At 52.4% G+C, this 22,950-nt stretch overlaps 1 protein-coding gene across 1 annotated transcript in view; it reads right to left on the bottom strand.

Annotated features, from left to right (window-relative positions):
- MGAT5B (alpha-1,6-mannosylglycoprotein 6-beta-N-acetylglucosaminyltransferase B) overlaps positions 1–22,950 on the bottom strand; it is a 70,691-nt gene that overhangs the window by 23,359 nt on the left and 24,382 nt on the right. The window contains exons 3-8 of the mRNA XM_075043951.1: positions 20,684–20,828; positions 9,025–9,137; positions 7,592–7,665; positions 5,982–6,152; positions 4,973–5,137; positions 4,128–4,297 (exon numbers count right to left, since the gene is read on the bottom strand). Of these exons, the coding sequence (XP_074900052.1) occupies positions 4,128–4,297; positions 4,973–5,137; positions 5,982–6,152; positions 7,592–7,665; positions 9,025–9,137; positions 20,684–20,828 (838 nt within the window). The remainder of the gene's footprint in view (positions 1–4,127; positions 4,298–4,972; positions 5,138–5,981; positions 6,153–7,591; positions 7,666–9,024; positions 9,138–20,683; positions 20,829–22,950) is intronic.

The raw sequence follows: 22,950 nt of genomic DNA on the forward strand, positions 1-22,950 counted from the left end.
CCTGCCTTATGAGCAGTTAATTTCAAGGGGCCCATTGCAAAAAGCACCTTTCAGCGTCGCTGAGATCAATACTCCCCGCAGCTCCAGCAGCTCGCAGCACCAGACCCCCGTCTCCCCGAGCACCTCCCTTAGCCTCACAAAAGCAGCTGGAGATGCCAACATGACCATTCCCATGACCTAAGGACAGGGGTAGGAGCTGGAGGTCCCAGCAGTGCCCGCCGTGCCCCTTCTCCTGGGGAGAAAGGCCGAGCGCATCCCTCCTCACCTGCCCTGGGGGCACAGGTGCTCCGGGGGAAGGGGCTCAGCTTATTGCGGCTTTTGCATGGGCATAGCCATCACTCCAAAGCGCTGCTTGTAATTTTCCAACATCTACTTCTAAGCTGCCTCATTAAGGACCCAGCTCAGGTCTTTCAGGCACTTCCCACTCCTCCCCTACCAAGCAACACACACGCACACCGGCCCTGATTCTCACTTCCCTGAAAGCACATTTTGGCTTCCAAAGCAGCACAAGGGGTCTTCAGCAAGAATCAAGTGTTTGCATTTAGATTTGGGATCTTTCTTCCCTCCCTGCCTCAAGGCAGAGCTCAAAATGCTGCTGGCTCCCTCCGCTGCCCTTACCCACCCAGTTTTCCACTGATGGAAACCAACTCCTGACTCCCTGCTCCAGCTCGACGCTTTGCTTTCCTCCTGGGGAGCTGCACATCCCCAGCAATGCTTTGCACCAGCCACCAGATAATCCCATGTTTCACCCCTTGCCTGTCAAGACACATCAGAAGCAGCTCACAAATCCACCAGGAAATGCAAAAGAGGACAAACACCTGCACTTTGTTCAACTACAAGAGAAAAATTAGCCTCTGGTAGGACACAGCAGCAGAATTCACAGGTCTTTAAGGTCTATGGTGTGAAAAAGATAAGCTAGGTAAGCTAGCCCTGGAAAACCAGGGCTGAGCTCAGCAGCTTCAATCTCAAACCTCACCAGGGCATTGGATGGTGCCTAGCCAAGCTGTGGAGCAAGCTGCAGATTCCCAGAGCTCCTTGGCTTCGCTCCAGATTAGCATTGGTTACCCCGAACCCCTGCCATTCAACACTTGGCATCTGCCGCTCTCCCCGCCGGAGCCCCCCACCATGGAGAGGTGCCCAGCACAACACAGTCACGCTCCTGACCTGTTTTCACCCTCATCCCTCCACCACCAATTTTTTTTGGACCAGGGACTTACTTTTCCTCCTCGTTTGCCTGATCCCCAGCATTTCAGTCCCAATCCTGACCACGGCCTCTGGGCACTGCTGCATTGCAATCAATATAGATGCTAATAATGAACAGCTCTCAGATAACTACCAGCTGAAGTGTACACACGCAGACCTTCCAGTGATCCCTTGCCAATGATCAATACATGTAGAAAAATCAGCTCAGAAATTTGAAGAGACAAAAAACAAACCAGGAGAGAGGTTATTCCGTGCTGAATAATTTATGGGCACCAGCCTTTGCTCCATGAAGGCTGTGCTGGGCAGGAACAGCTACAGCTCTGAGCCAGGAAAGGAACACGGGGTGCCAAAGAAAAATAAACAAGAAGTAGACTCAATATTTCACATTGCTGAAGCAAAATATCCTCAAACCCACCCCAACACTGGTGCCTGCCCTGCTGCAAGCTCAGCAAGAGACACCCAGGACTGGAAAGGACAAATTTAGCACCGGTCTACAGCAGAGCAAAGCTTGCTGCTTCAGGAGGTTGCACGGGGACAGGAGGGAAAAGAAATCAGAGTATTTGGGCTGACCCTCCCATGGTGACATGGTTTTAGCTTTGCTTCATCCCCGCACCCCAGCTCCAGCCCCTCACACATCCCCCAGCTCTCCGCATACCAACCCTTGCCCAAAGCTGCGGCTACAGGTAAAGTCCCCTCCAGGTTTTAATGAAGAACCCAAGATTAACTATTAGCACAACTCAGGATTAATTACACATGTTCTGCTAAGCCTCCTGCTCACTCGTGCTCAGGTGAAGGCTTATCTCAGCACTCCTTAAAGGCACCGCGAGTGCCGTACCAGCCCGATAGCAGGGACGTCGCTGAGAGATCTGCAAGCACAGAGCAGGATTGCTGGCACCGCTTGGTCCTCCCCTTGGGGGGGACCTCTGCTCCCCCTCTGACACCCGTGCTAACCCATCTCTTGATGGGCTGCAGGAGGGTCCCAGTGAACACTGGGCTTGGTCTGCAAAGGGACAGAGGGGACCAGGCTACAGCCCCAGGTCCTGCCTCCGTTCACCCCAGCCCCATCAACGTGGAGGTGAACACACGACGTGAGTGTCCAGCATTTAAAATGTCATCAAAGCCAGGCACAAGACGCAGGCTCAGGGAGGTGGGGACGGTTTCTATCGCTGGGACAGAGAAGTGCAAGATGTGCAGCCCCAGCCCAGCTCGCTCACTCCCCGTCACAGCTACGAAGGGGAAGAGATGGAGCTGCCGCTCCCAGGCATCCCAGGGGACATGTCCAAATCCACGTCAAAGAGGAGGTCTCATCACTGCCAACCAATATCGAAGCTCCTGTGCTTCCAAGAAAGGCGAAGTACTACAGGCAGCAACGCAGCTCTCTCCAGAGTCACTCGCAGAAGGAAACGAATGCTGCAAAACCTCCCATAAGACTCAGCCAGCTCCTTCCCCTCATTAAATGACCACCGTGAGGCTCTTCATTAAAAAGCACAAACAAGAACCACACAACAACAACACAACCCTCCCAACCATTAACTTCTTTCGTCCTTGAGTACACGGATATTATTTAGCATGTCAATTTAGCTCAGCACGGCACGCGGAGATCGCCGTGATGCATGCCCACCTCTTTGAGAAGCTGCTGCCTTTTACATTAGGACCGGGATTATTTTTTTGAGTTAATTAGTTGGGAGCTAATTCCGTTCATTAATTCTGAATGCCGCAGGGGCTGGGTTGGGTTTTTTTGTTGTTCTTTTTCAGGATTGTTGGTTTTTTTCACTCCCTTTTCAGCATGGCTCATTATGCGGCCGATGCTGGCTTAGCATCACCCAAAACCTGCCCAGTCCCCAAGGCAGCTTCAGGCTTTTCTTGATTTATAACCCATCTAATCTGCATTTTCCCTGGCACTTGCCCTCCACTCAAAATGTCTCATAGGAGGCGAGAAAACCTTGCGAGGTTACAGGAGGCAGCAGCGTCAGCCCGGTAATAACAGAGCTGCAGCGGCAGAGAGGAACGCAGCACACGGTTATCTTTTCCCTCTCACTTCTTCCATCTAATAGTGGTCCCTCTGGGAGGCAGGGTGTTGTCTAGAGACACTTGTAGGGTGGCCCGGCGTAGCTGTTTGCACACTCTCACCCTGCATTGCCCCATAATCCCACAGCAGAAAAAACCCATCCCTCTGCGGGAAGTGCCCCACCAGCAGCAAATTCCCCCGTAGGTCCCCAAGCCACCACCAGCACCTCCTGAGGAGGGACTCCTTGGTGGCTGCCACCGCCCTGCAAAGGATGCAGGTTATTTTTGGCAGCCACCCCAGCTGCCTGCCTTGTGGCGGAGCAGGAAGGGAGGGAGGGAAGGAAGGAAGGAAGAGAGCACCGTCGCTGCTCAAACAACGCTGGCGAAACCATGGGGATTGAGTGGAGGCATGCACGCTGGGAAGAGCCAGCGACCCGCGGGACACCTGCACCCTGCAGCCACATGGCCACCAGCCCTGCAGAGAGCATCCTCGGGGAATGGGGGGGTAAAAGGAAGCCTTTCCCATACCCAGCTCTAGGCAGGCGTCAGGGGACACGGGTGATGCTGTGTGCTGGCAGCAGGGGATTAAAGCTGCTCAGATCCAGGACCAAAGGGCAGATCCCTGCCCCAGGTATCTCCACATCAGCCCCATACAAAGTCTTACTTTGTACCAGTCCTTCCCACTTTCCTGGAACGCCAAAGGGATGGGATTGATCCTAGCCGTGATGCTGGTGGTCTGCACCCACTGAATGCTTGCACCAGTACAGCACCAGCGCTGCCCAAGATGCACGTGGTGGAAAAGCCACCCCTGAGCCTTTGCAGACTTCGTGCTTTCATGCAAGACCTCAATGCAACCACACGTGCAGGGGGCAGACCCTCTTGAGGGGACTGCGCACCCATAGCACCGCAGCACCCACCTCTGCAGCTCCTTCAGGGAGACTGTGACCCTCAGGCTGTGTCCCAGGAGGAAGAGGGCCGCCAGGATGTCAGCCCACTGCACCATCTCGCCCAGTGGGCCCCCCTTCAGCACCCGCGGACTGAAAACATCCCCTGACTCCTCCGTCAGGAAGCCGATATGGATCAAGATCTGGAGAGACAAGGAGAGGGGTCAGTGCTGGGATGGGTGGTGCTGGGAGAAAGGGACAATTTGAGTTTTCCAGCCCAAAATGACTTATGGTCCCTGATTCCCTCCAGCTCTTTTTGCACGCTGTAATTACTCAGGGAAATCAGTCGAGTGTAAAGACAAGTGATCTATGTCCAATTAGCAAAGACCCAATAGTCAGAGTTTACCAGCTCCCGTCGACAGACGCTCTGTATCTTGGGACCAGGTTCACGTTTCCGATATATACTGCAGTCCAGCTCACGGACCTAAGCCGAATCTGCCAGCACACAGGCTCCAAAGGGCAGGGCACCGCAAAAACACCAACAGGAGGGCCAGCAACCTCGGCACCTCAGCAGAAGAGATGTGCCAGACTCCCTGCCTGCTGCTGATGGCTCTCTGCCAGCTGGACACTGCCTCCAACCCACCAGGACCCACCTCCAAAATTCAGCCCATCGTTCAGCAACACCAGTCCTGCGATATCCCAAACGCACGCAGAGTCGTGCCCGTGGGCCACAGACCGACCCTGTAGACCCATGTGCTTCCATAAATGAATTTTCCTCCCAGCTTGCTCAATCGCAGCTGTCCCCGCTCCCCATGTTCCCAAGGGCTCAGCTTTTCTGTCTTCCCACCACGACCCGCCCCCATCCAATTTGCTCATACGTGTTTCTGGTCCCTTTGCCGGCCCTTCAGCTTCTGCTCAAGGCGCCGAGCCGCCCGCAGCCACTGCTGGGCCAAATGCCGGATCCTCTTCTTCATGAAGCTGAGGGACTCCTTGCCTGTGCCGATCAGCTCCAGGAGGTGAGCCAGGTCGCTCTGGAAAGCTGCCTAGGAAAGGAGCACGCTCTGCATTTTGAGTGTAGGGAAAGCAGCCACGAGAGGAGCCCCTGGGCTGCCGTGGGGGCTGGCGGAGGTTTGCCCATCGCAGCTGAGGTGCTGTGGGTCCTTCCTGCATGGACAGCTTCCCCTGGTGCTGTCAGACCCGACACCGGAGCTTCTCCACTTAATGCACCAAATCCCAGCGGCCCCGCTGCACCCAGAGCATCTCGTGACATCCCGGATTCCTCACTACAGGAGACACATGGACCTGTTGGAGCGGGTCCAGAGGAGGCCACAAAAATGATCAGGGGAACACCCCTCCTATGAGGAAAGGCTGAGGGAGTTGGGGGTGTTCAGCCTGGAGAAGAGAAGGCTCCAGGGAGACCTTCTTGTGGCCTTTCAGTAATTAAAGGGGCTTATAAGAAAGATGGGGACAGACTTTTTAGTAGGGTCTGTAGCAATAGGACAAGGGGTAATAGTTTAACACTAAAAGAGGGTAGATTCAGACTAGATATAAGCAAGAAATCTGTTATACTGAGGGCGGTGAGACACTGTCACGGGTTGCCCAGAGAGGTGGTAGATGCTCCATCCCTGGAAACACTCAGGGTCAGGCTGGGGGGGGCTCTGAGCAACCTGATCTAGTTGAAGATGTCCCTGCTCATTGCAGGGGGGTTGCAGTAGATGACCTTTAAAGGTCCCTTCCAACCCAAACCATTCTATGAAAACCCACATAAGGCATCATGGCCCTGCTGACACTGCTGGCTCTGGGAACATTTATTTCCAGCAGCCTTGAAGCCACTGTGTCTCCCCAAGCCCCCCAGGACCAGCAGGACTCAGGCTGCCCCCACCTTACCTGCACCCGAGGCAGCGATGGGGGGGAAGGCAAAGCCGCCGTCCGGTTTCGCCACGGCAGGGGAGGGCAGAACCACTCGACTTCGCTGAGGTAGATGAGGAATGAGCACTCGGTGCCGTCCACGCCAAAAAACGCATAGCAAGGGTCGGAGGTCCACCTGGCCCTCATCCACTGCAAGGGGGCAAAGAAACAAGCGGAGCTTGTCCTCTGGCCAGGAGAGGACGCAGCAGCCCTGCAAGCTGCCCCTGCTATGGGCAACCTCTATTCTCCATCACCTTGCTCTAGCACAGCTTCCCCTGGTGCCACCAGACCTGACACCAGAGCTCCTCCACTTAATGCACCAAATCCCAGGGGCCCCGCTGCACCCAGAGCAACTCGTGACATCCCGGATTCCTCACTACAGGAGACACATGGACCCCAGGGGCACAGCCATTAATCCCTAGGAAGTGATATGCCACAGGGTTTTCTTCTCATTAGGTTTGCTGGGGAGCGAGCCGAGCTGCTGATCTCATCGCCCCCGGGTGCAGCAGGGCAAGGAGACAGATCCACCGGTGGTCCCCGAGGATGATTTCACATGAAGGAGAATAACCAGCGACCACAGCAGTGATTTATCATCCCCCGCAACAGCTCTTGCCAGCCTCTCCCTAATTCAACTACAAAAACAAATCTACTCAGGAGACAGGTCGCTGCGCCCAATATGTAAAATGCAGCAATCACCCGGACAGAAGATCGAATTACAGACTTCCACAATTAAATTACATTACGAATTTACTCAAATCATGGAAGGAAAGGATGCCTAGTACCAGGGGAAGAGGAAAATACAATCCCCCAGTATCATTTTAATATACCTTTCAACATCTTTTCAGGGAGACTGGGCCCTGCAGAAGCCTGAGCTTGAAGCAGGAGGCTGGGAAGGGGAGGGAAGAGGGAGATGCTTTTAATTAGTTCATGTAAATATGCTCCCTGACAAAGCAATCATGCTCCAGGCCAAATGCCAAGCTGCAATCAGGTGTAAAGAGCAGGTTGGGTCAAGCAGGACATCCTACTTGAGATGGAGGTCCTAGCCACCTCAACCAGATGCTCTTCTGTGTAATGCTGAGATTATTCCCCAGACACTAGCTAACGTTCCAGATATTTAGAGACGATGTGACAGTGCTTTCTCCTCACCGCGCTTCTGTCATTAAACAGAAACTACAGGCAGGGAGGGCTGCAGGCAGAGGTAGTCTCACAGAGCTAATTCTGCTACTGCCTGCACACCTCTAGGCACCATGGCTTCAGTGTTCCATACGACTGAAACTGAAGGTATATGCCCTATTATTGGGGGAAAACAGTTACATTCGTATAGCAAAGGTTCCCAGAGGAGGTCAGACACCTCCCTTGTGTTTTCTCCTCGGAACACAGCTGTGCTTTGCTTTCCACATCTTTGGCTCAGTTCCATCTTCTGCAACGGGCTCTACCTTTCCCATTTTAAAGCAAACGGTTTCATTCTGGAAAGCATCCCCCTCCCCACTTCCCTTCCCAGTTTAACCCCTGGGGTCATTGCTTTGTGCCCTTCCCAGCAGCTTCCACCCAGGTTGAGACCTTCTCCCAGACAGAGAACCCCAACTCACCTCCACTTTCCCAGCACAGTCAGGGTACTTGGGGTCCCTGGGCACCTCGCACTGGTCCCTCCTGCCTTCCACCACTGCAGAAAGACAATTTTGGCATGGGGAGAACCAGGACATGCTGGCGGAGCAGCTAGAAATGCTGGGAGGGAAAGGGATGGGATGGGGCTGCCAGCCCCCAAGCATGTTCATTGGCATCGCAGCTGGGCCAGCAGACAGCCCCATCCCACTTGATGGAGCAGGATGCCGAGATGTGAAGCATCTTCCCCAAGGTCAGGGCGGAAACAGAGGAAACCCCCCAGCCCTGCTTTAATGCCAAGAGCACGTTCCCCTTTCCTAAATCTCAGCACGTCTCTTCATAGCACCTCCCTGCTGCTCTCAGCCTGGTCCAGACCCCAGGTCCCACCTATCTATGCTCCTGTTAATTAGCCATAAGCAGGCTGCAGTACCTTAAGGAAGCACTTGACAGTCTTTACGCTGTAAACTTGCAATAAAAATTGTCCTGCTGAGCTGTCGAGAGAAGACTCAGCCCCCAGGGTCAGCCCTGGAATAAGGCACAGAAGTGGCTAAAAAAGTAATAGGATCTTTTCTTCCTCTGTCATTGGATTAATAAAAGACACCACCCCTCCTATAAGCCCTCCTTTGCCTATAACTGAAAAAGCATGAGGTGGGACAGGCAATAGAAGCATCTTCTACTTGATGATGCCAGCCCAGATGCCAGGAACCATGCAGCCATGTGGAGAAACATCTGGAGAGCCCAGCTGCCCTCCCAGCACTGATGGAGTGGGATGGGAACGTCTCTCCTGGTGCTGGATCCCAGCCCCTGGGTTTTGGATCCAAACCGCCACATTTTTCTATCCAGGTGTTTGTGCTGGCACTGCTCCTCATCTTTAATTCTGCATTTAATTCTGCGGCATTTATTTCTGACAGCAATTCAATTTGTCACCATTCCTCCCCCTTGCAGGCATGAGTTTTCCCAGGTCTTGCTCCTCTGCAGATTCATCTCCCTGCTCTCGAGTCCTCCTGGGCCAAGTGAGACAACAATTTTAGGAGAACATTACTGCTGTCAGAGACCACAGAGGGTGGTTCCCTATGCAGCCTCCTTTTCCAGCCTTCCTGGCTGTAATAGCAAGGTGAGAGTCCTGGAAACTTCCAAGAAGGCTCAGACCACACTCAGGACCTCCTCTCCCTCAAAGAGATGGTGTGACCACGTGCTGCATCTGCACAGATTTGGACACAAACAGCCCTAGGAGGTCTGCCAAAGAGCTTCAGGTGCCCTACTTAGTCCTGCAGACAGGAGTGAGTTGGGTAACCTCAGATCAGCATCCATTCCCCTGCATTTTCACCAAATTTTTCGTGGTAGGCTTGGCTGGATCTCCCTATTGCAACCGTATAACACATAGGAAGTTTGGAGCATGGGGACCCCCGGGGACACTCACCTTTCCCATTCAGGAGGCTGTTCCGGAGAATCTGATCTACTTTTATTGCGATGTCTGAGACGTTTTGAGCTATAGCTTGGATCCTCTCCATCAACCCAGCTGCTGGCTGGAACCTGGGAAAAAAAAAAACAAATAGACCCTGAAAACTTGATGTCTCCCAGTGGTGACACCCAGGGGTGCTTATAGCAAATTTGCCATCCTTGAAAGCTGCCAGCAGGTTGAACTTAGCTCCAGGATGCAACATGGGAACGCCTAGCCCAGTGTGCACCAGGCAAAGAGGTCATAGCTTTCCAAGAGGTTTGATTAAAAACCTATGTAAATCAGTATTCTGCCATTTTTTGCAGTGCGCTGATAAACACGGATACATCTGTGCATTTTACAGGGGAAACATTAAATAGGCTGGAAAAAATTGGTTTTCTTATTTCAGACGTGCTATGTTTGAAAACCCTCTGCTGTGATTATTGGCCTTGCGGTGCACGTAAGAAGCTGTGCTGGGAAAAAAGGGAGAAAAAACCCCAAAAATACAGAGAAAGGAAGGCAAAACCAGAGAAGGGCTGAGGAAGCCTGTGGGCCTGCAGCAGACTGCAGACAGATGCAAAACACGCAGAACACATGGATGCCCTCAGCCAGCCCATCCACCAAAGATTTAGGCGAGCAAATTTCCAGGTCCCCTGGCGAGGAGCAGCAGCGAGGGCTGTGTGGGGACAGGGTGCCGGCGCGAATGTCTGCAGCACTGCGTGAGCCGGGGTTGAGCTGGGTATTGCAGCCCCAGCAAAGCCTGCAGGCACCTTCCCATCAAGGCTTGAGATCAGATTCCAGCAGTTTGAATAGCTGCATATTCCATCTATCGAATTAAACCTTGCAATCAATACCGTCCTGGGTAAACAGCACCATTAAACTCATCTACATAACACATTGTGTAGACAGAGCGACAGAGCACTGTAAAGAGGCCGGGTGTCAATTAAAACCTGGTGTAATATATAAAAGGGCAAGCGAACTCAATCCATCAGCAGCAGTGCCCTGCCAGGTTTGACAAGGAGCAAGCTCTCCACCTCCAGCACCTCGCCTGCCACTTCCACCGCAAACAACAACCACGTCTCGACGAGTGCGGTTATCACAGTAAATAATTTCCCCTTCTGCAGCACCTGGGTCATAAGTTTTTCCTCCTACGGCTGCTGAGATCATTATAATACAAGGAAATGTCATAAGCAGTGAGCAAAACCAAAAGGGCTACCTTGAATACTCTTGGCACAAAAAATATGTGCTGATGTCAGGTCCTTCCTGGTGAAGTTTTATGTTTGTTCTCCAGATCAGTGAACCCGAAGGCTGGGATTTAAAGTACCTCTGTCCTCAAGGCTAAAAAAATCCTAGTTTTATGAACCGATACTGCTTCAGTTGTTGATTTAAAGTCCATTCGCTAGCAGCGAACAGCCCACATTTTTCCTTCTGGCATGGTTTATGACCATCAATATTCAGCCCGTATACCTCCACTGGGAGCCACATATCTTAGGCTTTTAAGAAATAATAATTAAATGCAGAGGACACCATTGCCCCCAAGTAACTTCCAACCTTTGCAGAGAATAAACCCCAGGTACCCTGCCAGCTACTGTAACCGCTGCAGCAGCGAGGTTGCTCATGAGGCCCTGGTAAAATATGGGCACAAAAATGACCTGTGATAAGTTCTGCTTGTCAGCATGGTTCCGAGGAGATAACATGCTCCCTGTCTGAGGGCTGCACAGCTCAGCCAGCCCTGAAAGCTCACAAACCCCCCATTTCTGCAACCCTTTTTCCACTGGCAAGCAGCCATCAGACCACGGAGGTGATGCAAAGGCACTCAGTAAACAGGGAACAGCTGGCATGGGCAGTCCAGGAGCAAATGTCACAAGGATGCAGTGAATTCAGAGCCAGCGAGCCCAACCTCCTGCTCCAGCAACAGGAGAGGGACGTTGGCTTGGTGGAGACGTTCCTCAGGTTTCTCCATCACTTATGACAAAGAGAGAGGACAAGCACAGCCGTGGAAGCCCTGCTCCTATGCTTCAGAGCACCTAGATTAGCCCATGATCCAAATTCTGCCTCCTTCCAGAAGCTATCCCAACTCCCACTTGGGTCAGAACCCGCTCCCAAACACCCAAGTAATTAGGCGAATCTCAAAAGTCAACAGCAACCTGGGTCCCCTTTTCTTCTCTGATGACCTCCAGACCTCAGCTCAGCCAGGGCTGAGCACTGGGCACCCATGAACACGTTCAAACAAAAATCAGGATCGTTATCCTAAATAAATGGCTTTCTTCCAGCCTAAGTCATGCTGGACCTCCGGCCACAGCAGCAGTTTCCACTGGGTGGTGGATCTGGCCCACCACCTATGTCAGCTTGCCCAGTTCTCGTAAGCTAAAGCTGCTCCCCAAAACCAAAGATTTCAACTCAGAGCCCTTTGATGTAAAATGTATGTCTCATCATCACACTCAGACAGGACTTCCAGTTCTCGCAAACAAGACAGCTGTCTCGCATGGGCTCCGTGAGGCTCTCCCCAAAACGCAGAGGGTTACTGCAAAGTGACACAAAAAACACCTGTCATGGTTCTTGGTCTATATTAAGAAGATGGACAAAACGGTAGAAAACGTCCCTCCAAAATAAGGAGCCAGGCTCAAACCTCCCACCACTTGCATGCTCATCACCCAAACTCGTCATATCAAACTCCAAATCCCCATGATTTTGAGTGAGGGATTTCATGCTTGGGGCAAAGAGCCACGCTCCCACGTTGGGAGCACTGATGGGCCTCGGTGTTAACACTAACACAGGCAGCACTGTCAGCCGCCTCGGTGATTTTATCTGCTGGGCAACAAGGCTATCACTTGAGCAGCAAATTTCGTTTAACCTATTAAAGAGATGACGAGAAGGTTAAGCATAAGTTACATCACCTATCATTACAGTGATTTGTCACCTGGGCAGAGGACAAGAAAATAAGACACTTAAAGCAAAACCTCAAATGCAAAAAGGTTTTCTGTAGCTCGTCAGAATTTGATGCCTTATTCTTAGTAACTGGAGACAGTGGGAAGGACAAGGTAAGTGGCTTTTTCTGCTCAGTGACAGCTAAGCAGAAGGGGAATATCCCACCACGTGTCTCCATCCGAGCTGGGATGCCAGCACAGCTTCCATCAGCCCAGCGGAAAGAACTCACTTCCAGCACTACCACTGCACAGGGAGCAGCGACGGGCTTTTTTTTTTTTCCTTGTTGCTTTTTAAATTTTTCTATAGCGACAATATAAATGCCACCAAAATGCGCTGGGGCTGTGCCAGCTATTGAAACTATAGTAAATTACTATGGGTTTTCTAGAACAAATTTTTCCCTGGGACCTTAAAACCGTTTACTACAGCAAATACAGTACTTTTACTTCTAACCATCAATATTGATTTCATCTTTATTATTTTCAGATTTATATTTCCCCATGTTGATTAAGATTCAGATCACACTGTGCCTTATAATGCATTGTATACAGTATTCATCTCGTTTCAAAAACTGCTATTAAGATGTATCTTTCCCCACTGGCAGATCATTTGCCATATAATATAGCCGGAGGTTGAGTTTTCCTTTACTTTTTTATGCATTAATTTGGTTCCCTTCACTTTGTCTCTTGTCCCCATCCCCGCAGCAGCAGCTCAGATTCAGCCTGTTTATCCCTTTACAAGGCACTGTATTTTTATTGCCTTTTATAAAAGTGGCATTATGAAAAGATGAATCTCTTTCTATTTGTGTGTTGTCTTCATAATACAAGGCCTAAACATATTTGCTTGCTCATCCGATATTTCTTGCTATTAACTGGTGAAAGCAGTGACTTTGGGAAGACCGATACAGATGGAGAAAAGCAGATGTTTTGAAGATAATACATCAACAAATGCAACGTTCACACAGAGCAGTTTACCAAAGGATTTCAACTTGCTCATTACAATGTCTGCACTGCCATTTGCCTCTTTAAAGATTTTTTTTTTTTTTTTTCCCCCCCCAAAGACCCAAGGCAGAGCAGAAAGCAGCTGGGAAGGGTGCCCAGGGCTGGTGCTGGACTCTCACTGCTTCCCTGCTCCGGGGACACAAATCACCCCCTGACATCCAGCCCCACGACAGCCTCGCTCTCCAGGACAGGGACCTGAAATGCCGGAGGCAGCACTGATGGATAACCCTTCCCAGCAATGGGAAAAGGGCTTTTCCCACCCTCCTGGCTCCTACTGCAGCTTTTGAGGTGCTGCCCGTTAGAATAGCTGGGGTATCTCCTGGACAAGCGAACCCCTCAGGTATCTCCAGCGGGTCACCCTGTGGGCTCCAGCTCCTCTCCCCATCCATCCATCCTGGTGGGACGAGCTCAGAGTCACCCAACAGCTGGTGGGGGATGAGCCGAGGAAAGCCGAGGGGTCCCCAAGGAAGTGCGGAAAAACCCTCATCCAAGTGCTGGGTAACTAAAAAAGGTGATTTAAATCTCCAAGAAGATGAAGCAATTAAGAGCTTTGCTCCTCTGGCCTAAGAGAATCCAAGTAAACTTCATCGATGCCGGAGGCAAAACTTTTTTCAGGGATCCGTGCCCTTGTGCGCATCTCTGCACCCTCTCCGAGGTGTCTTGCACCTGAAAGGCCGGGAGCTAGGGCTGCCCATGGGGGAGAAAACAAGAACACAAACACAGACACAAGGGGATTAACCAGGCAGCTGATGCTCTCCCTAAAATTTGGGTCACAGTCCCCTGACACTGATGGTCCCAAGGCTGGGGTGTACCAGGAGAGGCAGCAGTGGCTGGGCAAGTGCCCTGCTCATGAGGCTCAGCTGTGTGTTTTGTGTTTGTTTGACTTGTAATCCTGGGTTTAATCCTCATAACTCTGGTGCTGGAGCTGTTACCCTAAGCTTGGATTAATCACCTTGGCTTGGTTTGAGCTGGTGGCCCATGCGGTGGGGGGCCAAGCATGCAGGGTGCTGTGATGGGCAGTGCGGGGAGGGTCCTGTGCCCTGCGCCACTCGGGAAAGGCTCAGACCCCAGGGAGCAGAGCAAAAGCCCAAAGCCCTGGTTGCTATTAGCTTGGCAGGAATTGATAGCAAGATTAAAGGCGGCGGGGAGGGGGGAAGTGCTGGGGATGAGGCACAGGACTTGTCGCTTTGCTATCCCCAGCACGGGCTCTGCCAGGTCGTTCAGCTCATCGGTGCCTTTCCTAACATCAAACAAGGACAGGGATGCTGCACCCAGCTTTGCAACCTCCCTGAGAGCCACCTACAAGAGGGCCCATACCACTGATAAGTGGGTTTATTCTTCACAGGCAGCTCCAGCCGGTCAACTGGATAAAAACTTAAAAAGAAATAAAAATATTACCAAAAAAAAAAAAAAATCACAGAACAGCATATGCTTCCAATACAATTTCTGGTATCCCTGTATACTGCAATCTTTTCCATTACACCTCAGGGTTGAGACAAACAGCTCAGTCTCCCCTCCATGAACACCTGAATAAAGACCTGAGTTTGCTCTGGCCATGTTTGTGCTCATTGGGAATTCACCCTGGGCAAATATTCCAGAGAATGTGTTTTGGGATGGGAACATTCCTTGGAAACTCATCCGAAGCAAGTAGCGGATGATGCATGGGCAGAGCCCTGCCTGAACTCCTCCAACACCAAGTTATGCAATAAATTGCCTAATAAATACCGGAGTATTTAACTCACTGAAATACTTCCTTTTATTTTAATTTCAGTTTACTGTTGGTGATGCTTCTCACACAAATGCATTTAGAGGACCAGACCCTGAGCTAACCCAAAGCCCACGGCTGCAAAGCCCAGCAGAGGACACTGCCATTTGAGCAAGCTGGCAATAAATTTCATGAAAAAATATGATGAAAACCAACTTTCCAATCAAAGACAGTAACTTGCCAACATAGGGAGAACTTGCCAGTAAAGTATAACCAAGATCATTAATTAAACTATTTTATGAATGCTATGAAGTGCTCCGAGATCCTTCCCAAACAGAACATGAAGCTGAAGCCACAAGCCCAAACCTTCGCTTTCCTCCTGACTCCCAGAGCAGAACCGAGCTGAACCATATGACTGGGCAGCAGCAGATTTTATTTATGTGAACATGAGGGATCACAGACAGGAGGGTTATGGGATCATCACTTTGATGTATGTTAATCGTCACTTGATTGGGGTATAAATCAGATATATTTCTCTACGTGCTTGAGTAGCCTGATGCAGGCTGCAAGAAACTGCCTTCGGTGAGCTGTGAAGACATTGCCAGCCTTGACAGTCTCAACTAAGAGAGACCTGCCCAAAAAAGTTAGACCAAAAATACCCAGTTTTGATCACGAACCCTGGGGCAGGGGATCCGCTGGGTGAGATGCTCTCCCGAGCCCATGCTTTTCTACAGCCCTCAGCCCCACATTTTCTTTGCCAGCTATGCATTTCGTGGGCACACTCCACTTCATTTTGGAAGGGTTATTTTGGTAGCCTGTGTTTCCACCATCAGCACTACAGCCTCCCTGGATGCCCACCTCCGTCGTGCCCATGCCCCAGCTGGGAAGCCCCCGAGCCCATCCCTTTGGAGGGGGCTGCTTGCTCCCAGCTGCTCCGAAACCAGGGACATCTGATGGAGGGTTAACAGGATCTGATTTTCCTCATAGGGCAAATCAGACACACAGCCTGGGAAAAGGCACACTGGTGCCATGCTCCTCCACACCCCCCCAGCACTGCCCCAAAACTCTGGGCTCCACTCACCCCGGGGACCGGGTGCTGAGGGTTTTCCCTGCACAATCCACGCGAGGCAACACAAACAACCACGGCACAAACCCCCCAGCAACGGCACTTTGCCTCCACGTGTTAACGAATCAAGAAGCCTTTGCAAAGCCCTGCGATAAAGCCCCCCCGTATGAATGCTTTGGGATGGAAAGGCATAAAATAAACAGAAAGCAAAGCCTATTGCAGAATTAGGTTCAGCAAATTGAGCTGGAGGTACAAGCCTGGGAGCAGGAGGGGAGGGTGTGAGTGACCTGGGCACATGTGGGCACCTGTACCCCCACCGCGTTGGCGATGCCCATCGCCCTCCGGCTGTGGGTCTCTCCCAACGAGCCCAGAGCCCCTCGGAGCAAAGGGGGGGCACATGGATGGACCCTGCTCCCCTGGCCACCCTGCTAGTGGTACACAGCCACCTCTCCGCTCTGCCTTAGCGGGAACAGTGATTTATTTCAGCTGCCCAGGCATGAATTTCCCCATGGCATCCCCTCCCCTGCCCCTGATGGGGACCCCACAGTGAGGGGTCCTCAGCGACCCCCTGCGCTGTGCCCATCCCCTCCAAGCTAACACCGACAGCATCCAGGGCTGGGCTGGAGACATCCTCAGGAGCTGGCGAGAAACAACTCACTGCCTCTGCCAGGATGAAATGGGTTGAGGAACCTGTGAGGAAGGAGAGTGCCAGGGAGGAAGGCTCCCACAGCGCTGGCTGCTGGGCTCTCCTGCCCAGCTGCACCCCTGATGCTGCTCCTGCAGCCAAGCTCTGCTCACCAAAACAACCACCCGGCAAAGCTGGGCTGGATCGCAGGATGGGTCTAACCTTCCCCGCGGGCTGCTTCAGGGCTTTCCCGGCTCTAGACAGCTTTCACACCACGTAGCACCAGCCTCACCTTGCAGATGCCCTCGCTGAGCCCCGCAACACGCCGAGGAGACAGGGAAAGGTGCATGGAGGGGTCAAAGACCGCTCCGGGCTCACCTGGATAGCAGGAGACCATGGCATCTGGCAGCGATTTCTCTAAAGCCGGCTAATCAGTGGCGACAATTCAGGAATTAATAGAGCCAGGCTGGCAGGATGCAGGAACATCACCCATTTAGTGTCATATTGTGAGACTTTTAATTACTGGGAGAATATGGAGTCATGTAATGATTACAAGAACAAATACTTAAAGTGTGTGGAAATTAACTGAGCCTTGGCAGTAATTAAGCTTGAAGATTAATCAGTCGTTAGCAAATAACACCCTTTGCAGGCTAACCACTATGTGGGGGAGAGGGATGACCGGGGATGCTGGCGCTGCAGACCCCAGTCTTCCCTGCCGCTACCTCCCCACGGGCACGGGGCAGGTCGGGGGCAGCCCGGCCCCCAGAGGAGGGCTTCTCCGAGCCCCAAAGCTGTCGGGTTAAGGTGCCAGCTGGGGTCAGCCACTTCGGACTCCCTCCCTCCCCCCCTCGCGCTTTCCAACAGGGGACCAATGCTTCCACTGCAAACTAATATTTCCCTTGCCCAGTAAATAGCTCTCCAGGAGGCTTCCATAAGTACTTCTAATTTCCCTCCCCCCCGATGATTTATGAGGGTTGCATTCAATTAACAGCAGTATTGATTTTTTTCTGCAGCTGACTGGCAGACTGCTTGCCCTCGTTAGGGAACCCATCACTTACCTTCCCAGCATGGGCAGGGGGGAGCCCGGGAGGACTGGAGAAGGGATCCAACACCCAGGGGCACAGCAGGCTGGTTCACGGGTGCAGCCTGTGTCCCCTTACCACAGCATAACATACCACAAAACCCCTGGGCAGCTCTTCTAAGGAGGGTGTTGGACATTTGGGTTTGCCCAGAGTTTTATCTGAAGCATTGCAAGAGGCTGGTGGGCTACATAGAGAGGCACCTGTAGAGCGTTCCATCAGACAGCACCTACAGAGCAAGAAAGATCTTGGAGCAACTTTCAGGCACATAAAGCTGCCTGCCCTGGCAGCTGGGAGGCTTTCCAAGGCAGGTCATTAATTACACCCTGTATATTTAAATTCCTCCTTGCACTTTCCAAGGGGAAAAGCCATCCTTGCCCTCTGCTGGAGCTTTGCTGGAGGAGGACGGTGCTCACAGGCTATTCCGTAAAGCCCACTGAAGCCTTCACCTCCTTCCTCTTCACTGGGGCTCTGCAAATCCAAGCCCTCCCAATTTCATCGGAGATCCAGTGTTAAGCAGGAGAGCACTTTGTAAAAACAAGAATTAATCCACTTCTGCGCAGGTGGAATTGCAAAGCCCATGCTTGCGGCTTTGCTGAGCAGGGAAGGAGACGAAGGCAGCCGCCGTGCTAACCGAAGACATTGTAAAGAATAAAATCCCTTTGAAATTAGCACCCTTTAATTGTATTATCTTTTGCTGACAGCTTCAAGTCAGTCGCTGGTGATCAAAGAGACAGGGAGGGAAGGCAGAAACAAGCCCTTGGTGGAGTCCTGGTGTCCTAATAATGAATAGAACCAAGGCATCTCCACGGCCATGGGGCTGATCTGGATTCAGGAGACACCGCTCAGTCCGGGTGCGGTTGGCGGTGCCCGTTCCCCCTCGGCACAGGGGCTTCCCAGGGGCTTCAGCTGGTTACGCCCAAAGGACAGGGACCTCAGCCCCCCCACTCCACAGGGTATCAGCCCAGGTTTCGCATCAGCCACTATTTGATTCCCCCCGGGATGCTCCACGCAGCTCTGGAGAGCATCCATCAGAGCAGCAGGGTCAGCCCAGAGCCAGGCTTTGCTCGGAGCAGGGCAGCAGATGGGGTGCATTGGCTCTGCACCCTTCCAGCTGCCTCGTGCACCCCGCAAAGGAGGGCAGGGATCGGGACAAGCCAAGAAAGGGCACTACGGACAAGGGAGCATGCGTGGCAGCAGAGACAGAGCTGCTCAAACCTGCTGAGACCCAGCACAGCTGTAACACTTCCAACACATCTCCTCTGACCACAGACCTCAGCCAAACCCTGGGGGCTGCAGGGAAAGAGGGGAGTGCTTGGGAAACACTTCACAAGTGTTTGCAAATGCTGCTAGTGCTTCATTACAGATCATCACACCGATAATCCATCCACGAGAAACCCTGCCACGATGGTTGCTTCATCTGGAGATGCTCTGCCCCATGACCAAAACCTGACCTTCAGAGGCTAGGTGAGAACGAGGAGATGACACAGATCGGTTTTGATGCAGGATCAAGTGAAGGGACTTGAATGCACTTAAGGGGTAATTTATAAGGAGCAAAAGGTGATAAACTAGTTGTCCCTGATTTTCTATTCCTGAAAATTAAGACATCTGTAATCTCAACTGCTCAAGCTCATCTCAGCACACACACAAAACCCGAGGCTGTTTTGATGTGCTGGGTCCATAATGTCCCATCCTCTCTGGTCTACTCCAAGCGATGGCCCTGGAGTCACCAGCCACACAGCAGATCTGAAACACAAGATCCCCATTTGCAGCGATTGCTACCAGTTCACATAAACGCTTTTAAGTTTTTCTCTTGGCTGCTGGTGTACAGAAATTACCATCACCTGAAATTACTGGTTCTTTTAACATGAGATTGGCCAAGAAAATCATCAAATGTGAGTGAGCGCCTTCCAATTGCTGGCTGTAATAGTCCTGTCCATTCCTCTCCAGGATTACTGTTGTCCTCCTTGTACGCTTGGGTACCAGCCAGCCTCGTAACAACAAAATCCCCAGCACCTACCATTACCGAGGTAAATTATATTTTTCAGCGGTTGAAATTACGTTACTTAAAAGGCAAGACCATGCACTCCAAGGCTGCCTGTGCAGCTTTAATTCATGTGTGCACGCAGTACAGCACAGCCTTTAATTACAGGCTCACTTACTCTATTTTCCATTATAGGTGCAAAAGAGACTCGTAAGGAAAGCGAGGGAGAGAAATGGAAATGATGATGGAAACAGGGAGGCACAGGAAGCCCCGCTGGCTGTCGAGCGCAGCCACGGCAGGAGGCAGAGGTGGGAATGCCAGGCAGGTTCCATTGGGATGCACCGCAGCTCCCGTGCCGGCGCCGGTGGCCCAGTGCAGGGCAGCACTGACCGTTGCATGTCACGTCCCTGCCACCCACCGCTGGGCAAAATCTACACTGGCATTTTGGGTTTGCATTGCAAAGTTTGTCCCAAGCGCTGCCCCTTGGTTTTTCCATCCCTGCCCCTCCACATCCAAGCTGCTTTAGTTACCATTTTTGCAGGCCTCAGCGTGACAGCCAAGTTAGCATTAATAAGTGTTTAAAGGCTCCCTAAAGCGAAGGAAGATGTCTCTTTAGTAAAAAATCATGATGGGAAGGTCTGACGGCATCTCTCAAGCTGCCGGCCAGGACAGATGCGGTGCGTGCATCGCGGGCAGCCAGGACGCCAGCTCTGTGCAGCGAGCGTTGCGGGGCCCGGCAGTTTGCTCCTATTTCATTTTAAGCCTTGCTCAACTCCAGGGCTGAACATACCAGCCCTGGCTTTCAAACAACAATCATTTCGACAGCTACCTGAGGAATATGGGCGCAAAGGAACTGGCCTGAGCTCGCTCTGGGATTTAGTGGCAGAGGGAGCACAGCCCACGCACCAGGTACTGCTCTGGCTGTCGGCGAGTCCCACCGCCAGCTCCACCACGGCACGGCGGCGAAGAAACGCCCTCCCACGCTGCAACGCTAGCAGCTGGGACAGGTGCCACAAGTAACCCCCAAAATGACAGTAATTTCAGAAGTCCCAAAGAAAAGAATTCCAGAAGTGGCAAACAACAAGACAACAACAGATCTGCCCAAGCCCCGTGCCCCCGTGGGTTCCACCATCCCCACGCAGCGGCTCAGCGCGACACCGCAGAGCACATTGGGGTTTTTTTTGCTCTTGCAAACCTCCCCCGAGCCCGGCACCGCTCCACGGGGTCTGCACGGGGCATCGGTGCGGCCGACTGACCTGTCCAGAGGGAATCGCGCTTCATCCCCTTTGTGGAAGTCAGTGCTATTCTCCAGCCTGGCCAGGATGTCCATCCTCTTCATCAGCATCTCCAGCATGTCGCTCATTCGCCGCAGCACCCCTCGGGACTCCAGCGCGCCCATCACTGCAGGCACACAAAGAGCAAGCGAGACACCGTCACGGGCTGGGCGCTGCCGTGTCAGACCGAGAAAATCCCCCTCCCCACAGCTTCAGCCCCAAAGCTGCCTACAGTCCCACACTCCCCAGCCCCACTGATGGGCTCAGTGGTTTATGGACCATCTCGGTGCCCTGCTGTCCCTCATATCCCCCCTCCCCGGCTCTGGCAACAGACCCACAGCCCCATCGTCTTGCCCAAGCAGGGGTTAATCCCTGCCTGCCCAAATCCAGCTGGGCTGCTGCAGCTCCCCACAGCCAGCAGTTATACCAGCCCTGCATCCAGAATTCTTCACCTGCCTCTCCGGGCATAAACTCCTGACTTGTCCACCCGATCCAGCCTGTCCTGAGCGCTTATGGGAAACCAATTTGATTCTCAAACACTAACCAAACAGCCTTTCATTTTGCATTTCTATTTTTCACTCTCCAAGACCCATCTAGCCCAGCATCCTGCCTTTGATAGCAGCCTGCAAGGGATGCATAAGGAAAAGCATGGGAAATGGAGCAAATAGGTGGTCCTCCCCCAACATATCCTCCCAGCAGCGCCGGATTTTCCTGTTGCAGAGAATTTCTTTTCTGCCCAAATCTACTACAGGGTGGGTGCCCCAGCACTGGAAATAGCTCTGTCTCAAGCGCTGCATCTCAGCAAACCCTCCCCAGCAGGGAAGGCCCCCGATTCCCAGCTCCATTTAACATTCTGCTTCCTACGGGTTTGCACAGCACCGACCTGCTGCTGTGTTGAAAGCGCCGGGGGATACATGAGCTCCTGGCTCCCAGTTTGATCTGCTGTCTAGTGACAGGCAGCCCCGAGCCCGAAGCCAGGGAACAGAAAATAAAGCTCCTGTTTCATCTCAGCGCGGCTCATTTCACGTTAGTAATAACTTAATCAGTGCATAATCCCCTGAACTTCTCCCGTTTAGCTTATCTCTGCTGTTCCACTCACATGTGCTTTTCAAGAGGCAGCACATATTTAATTTAGGGAGCAGCAGGAGCTGGGCAGGCAGTGCTGGGAAAGCGAGCGGCTGCTGGACATCCCCGGTGGCTATCAGGATTTACGGACATCTAACGCAACTCCAAACAGATGCAAAACCGGGTCTTGTAAAGCCAGAGGGTGGCTGTGCTGGCGCATCCCCGGGTCCCCCACCCCGGCACAGCACCCTGCACCCAGCTCAGCCCCAGCGCTGGGATGGAGTGGGGCATCCCAATGGCATCATGTGCCAGGGACAGACCTGGCACGGGCTTCTCCTCACTGCAGGAGCTGACTCAAGCCGCTGTGCACGTTGAACAGCGCAGAGACCAGCCTGAACGTGAGGTCTACCTGGTTTTGGTATTCAGATGAGAGCGGTCCATATGGCCATGGTGGGAACCGTCTCCCTCCCCACGCTCCCAGTAAATCACCCTCTAACTCCAGCTCCAGATGCTGCAGCACTGGAGCCACGGCTGCCGAGGGTCAGTTCTCTGGCTTTGAGGGAGGAGGGCTGCATCGGCACCGCAGCTCAACCAGGGGCTTCGGCGCTCACACGAGCCCTGCCAGGCTCCCACCCCGGCAGGCACTGTGAAAGCATCGTTACCGCTGCGGCCGCCTGTTGCTGTCAGACGTGTGGCACATGAACACAGGGTTACCAGCCAACCCTTAACCCCTGTGAGAAGCTGACACCGGGCCAGCCAGACCTCGCCAAAGGCTGTCTTCCATGCTTGGCTGAGATTATCAGCAACACATTATTTTTTCCTGATGCTATCTAATAAAACAGAAGAAAAATTGAGAGCAAAAGCAATTCCTCCAAAAAAAAACCAAAAAACCCACAACCAAAAACATTCATGGAGATTGAAACCAGGCTTTTCCCCAAATGCTCCCTGCACTCCCACAGCAAGAAATTGGTGACTTCTGCTTGAACTGGTGGGTGCCCAAAGTCCTGTGCAGCCCCAAGACCTCCCTGGATGGGTCTGGGAATGCAGGAGCCACCTTTGCCCATCCCACCAGGAAGGTCTCCCAATCTCCTGGGTGGGACACAAGTCTCAGCCTGTCCCATTAAAGGGCAGAAGTGCTAATGAACTCACAATTAAAAGATGCTATGGGGGGGGAAAAGTGGAAA

Source organism: Buteo buteo, chromosome 13 (genome assembly GCF_964188355.1).
Source record: "Buteo buteo chromosome 13, bButBut1.hap1.1, whole genome shotgun sequence".
NCBI classification, from domain to species: domain Eukaryota; kingdom Metazoa; phylum Chordata; class Aves; order Accipitriformes; family Accipitridae; genus Buteo; species Buteo buteo.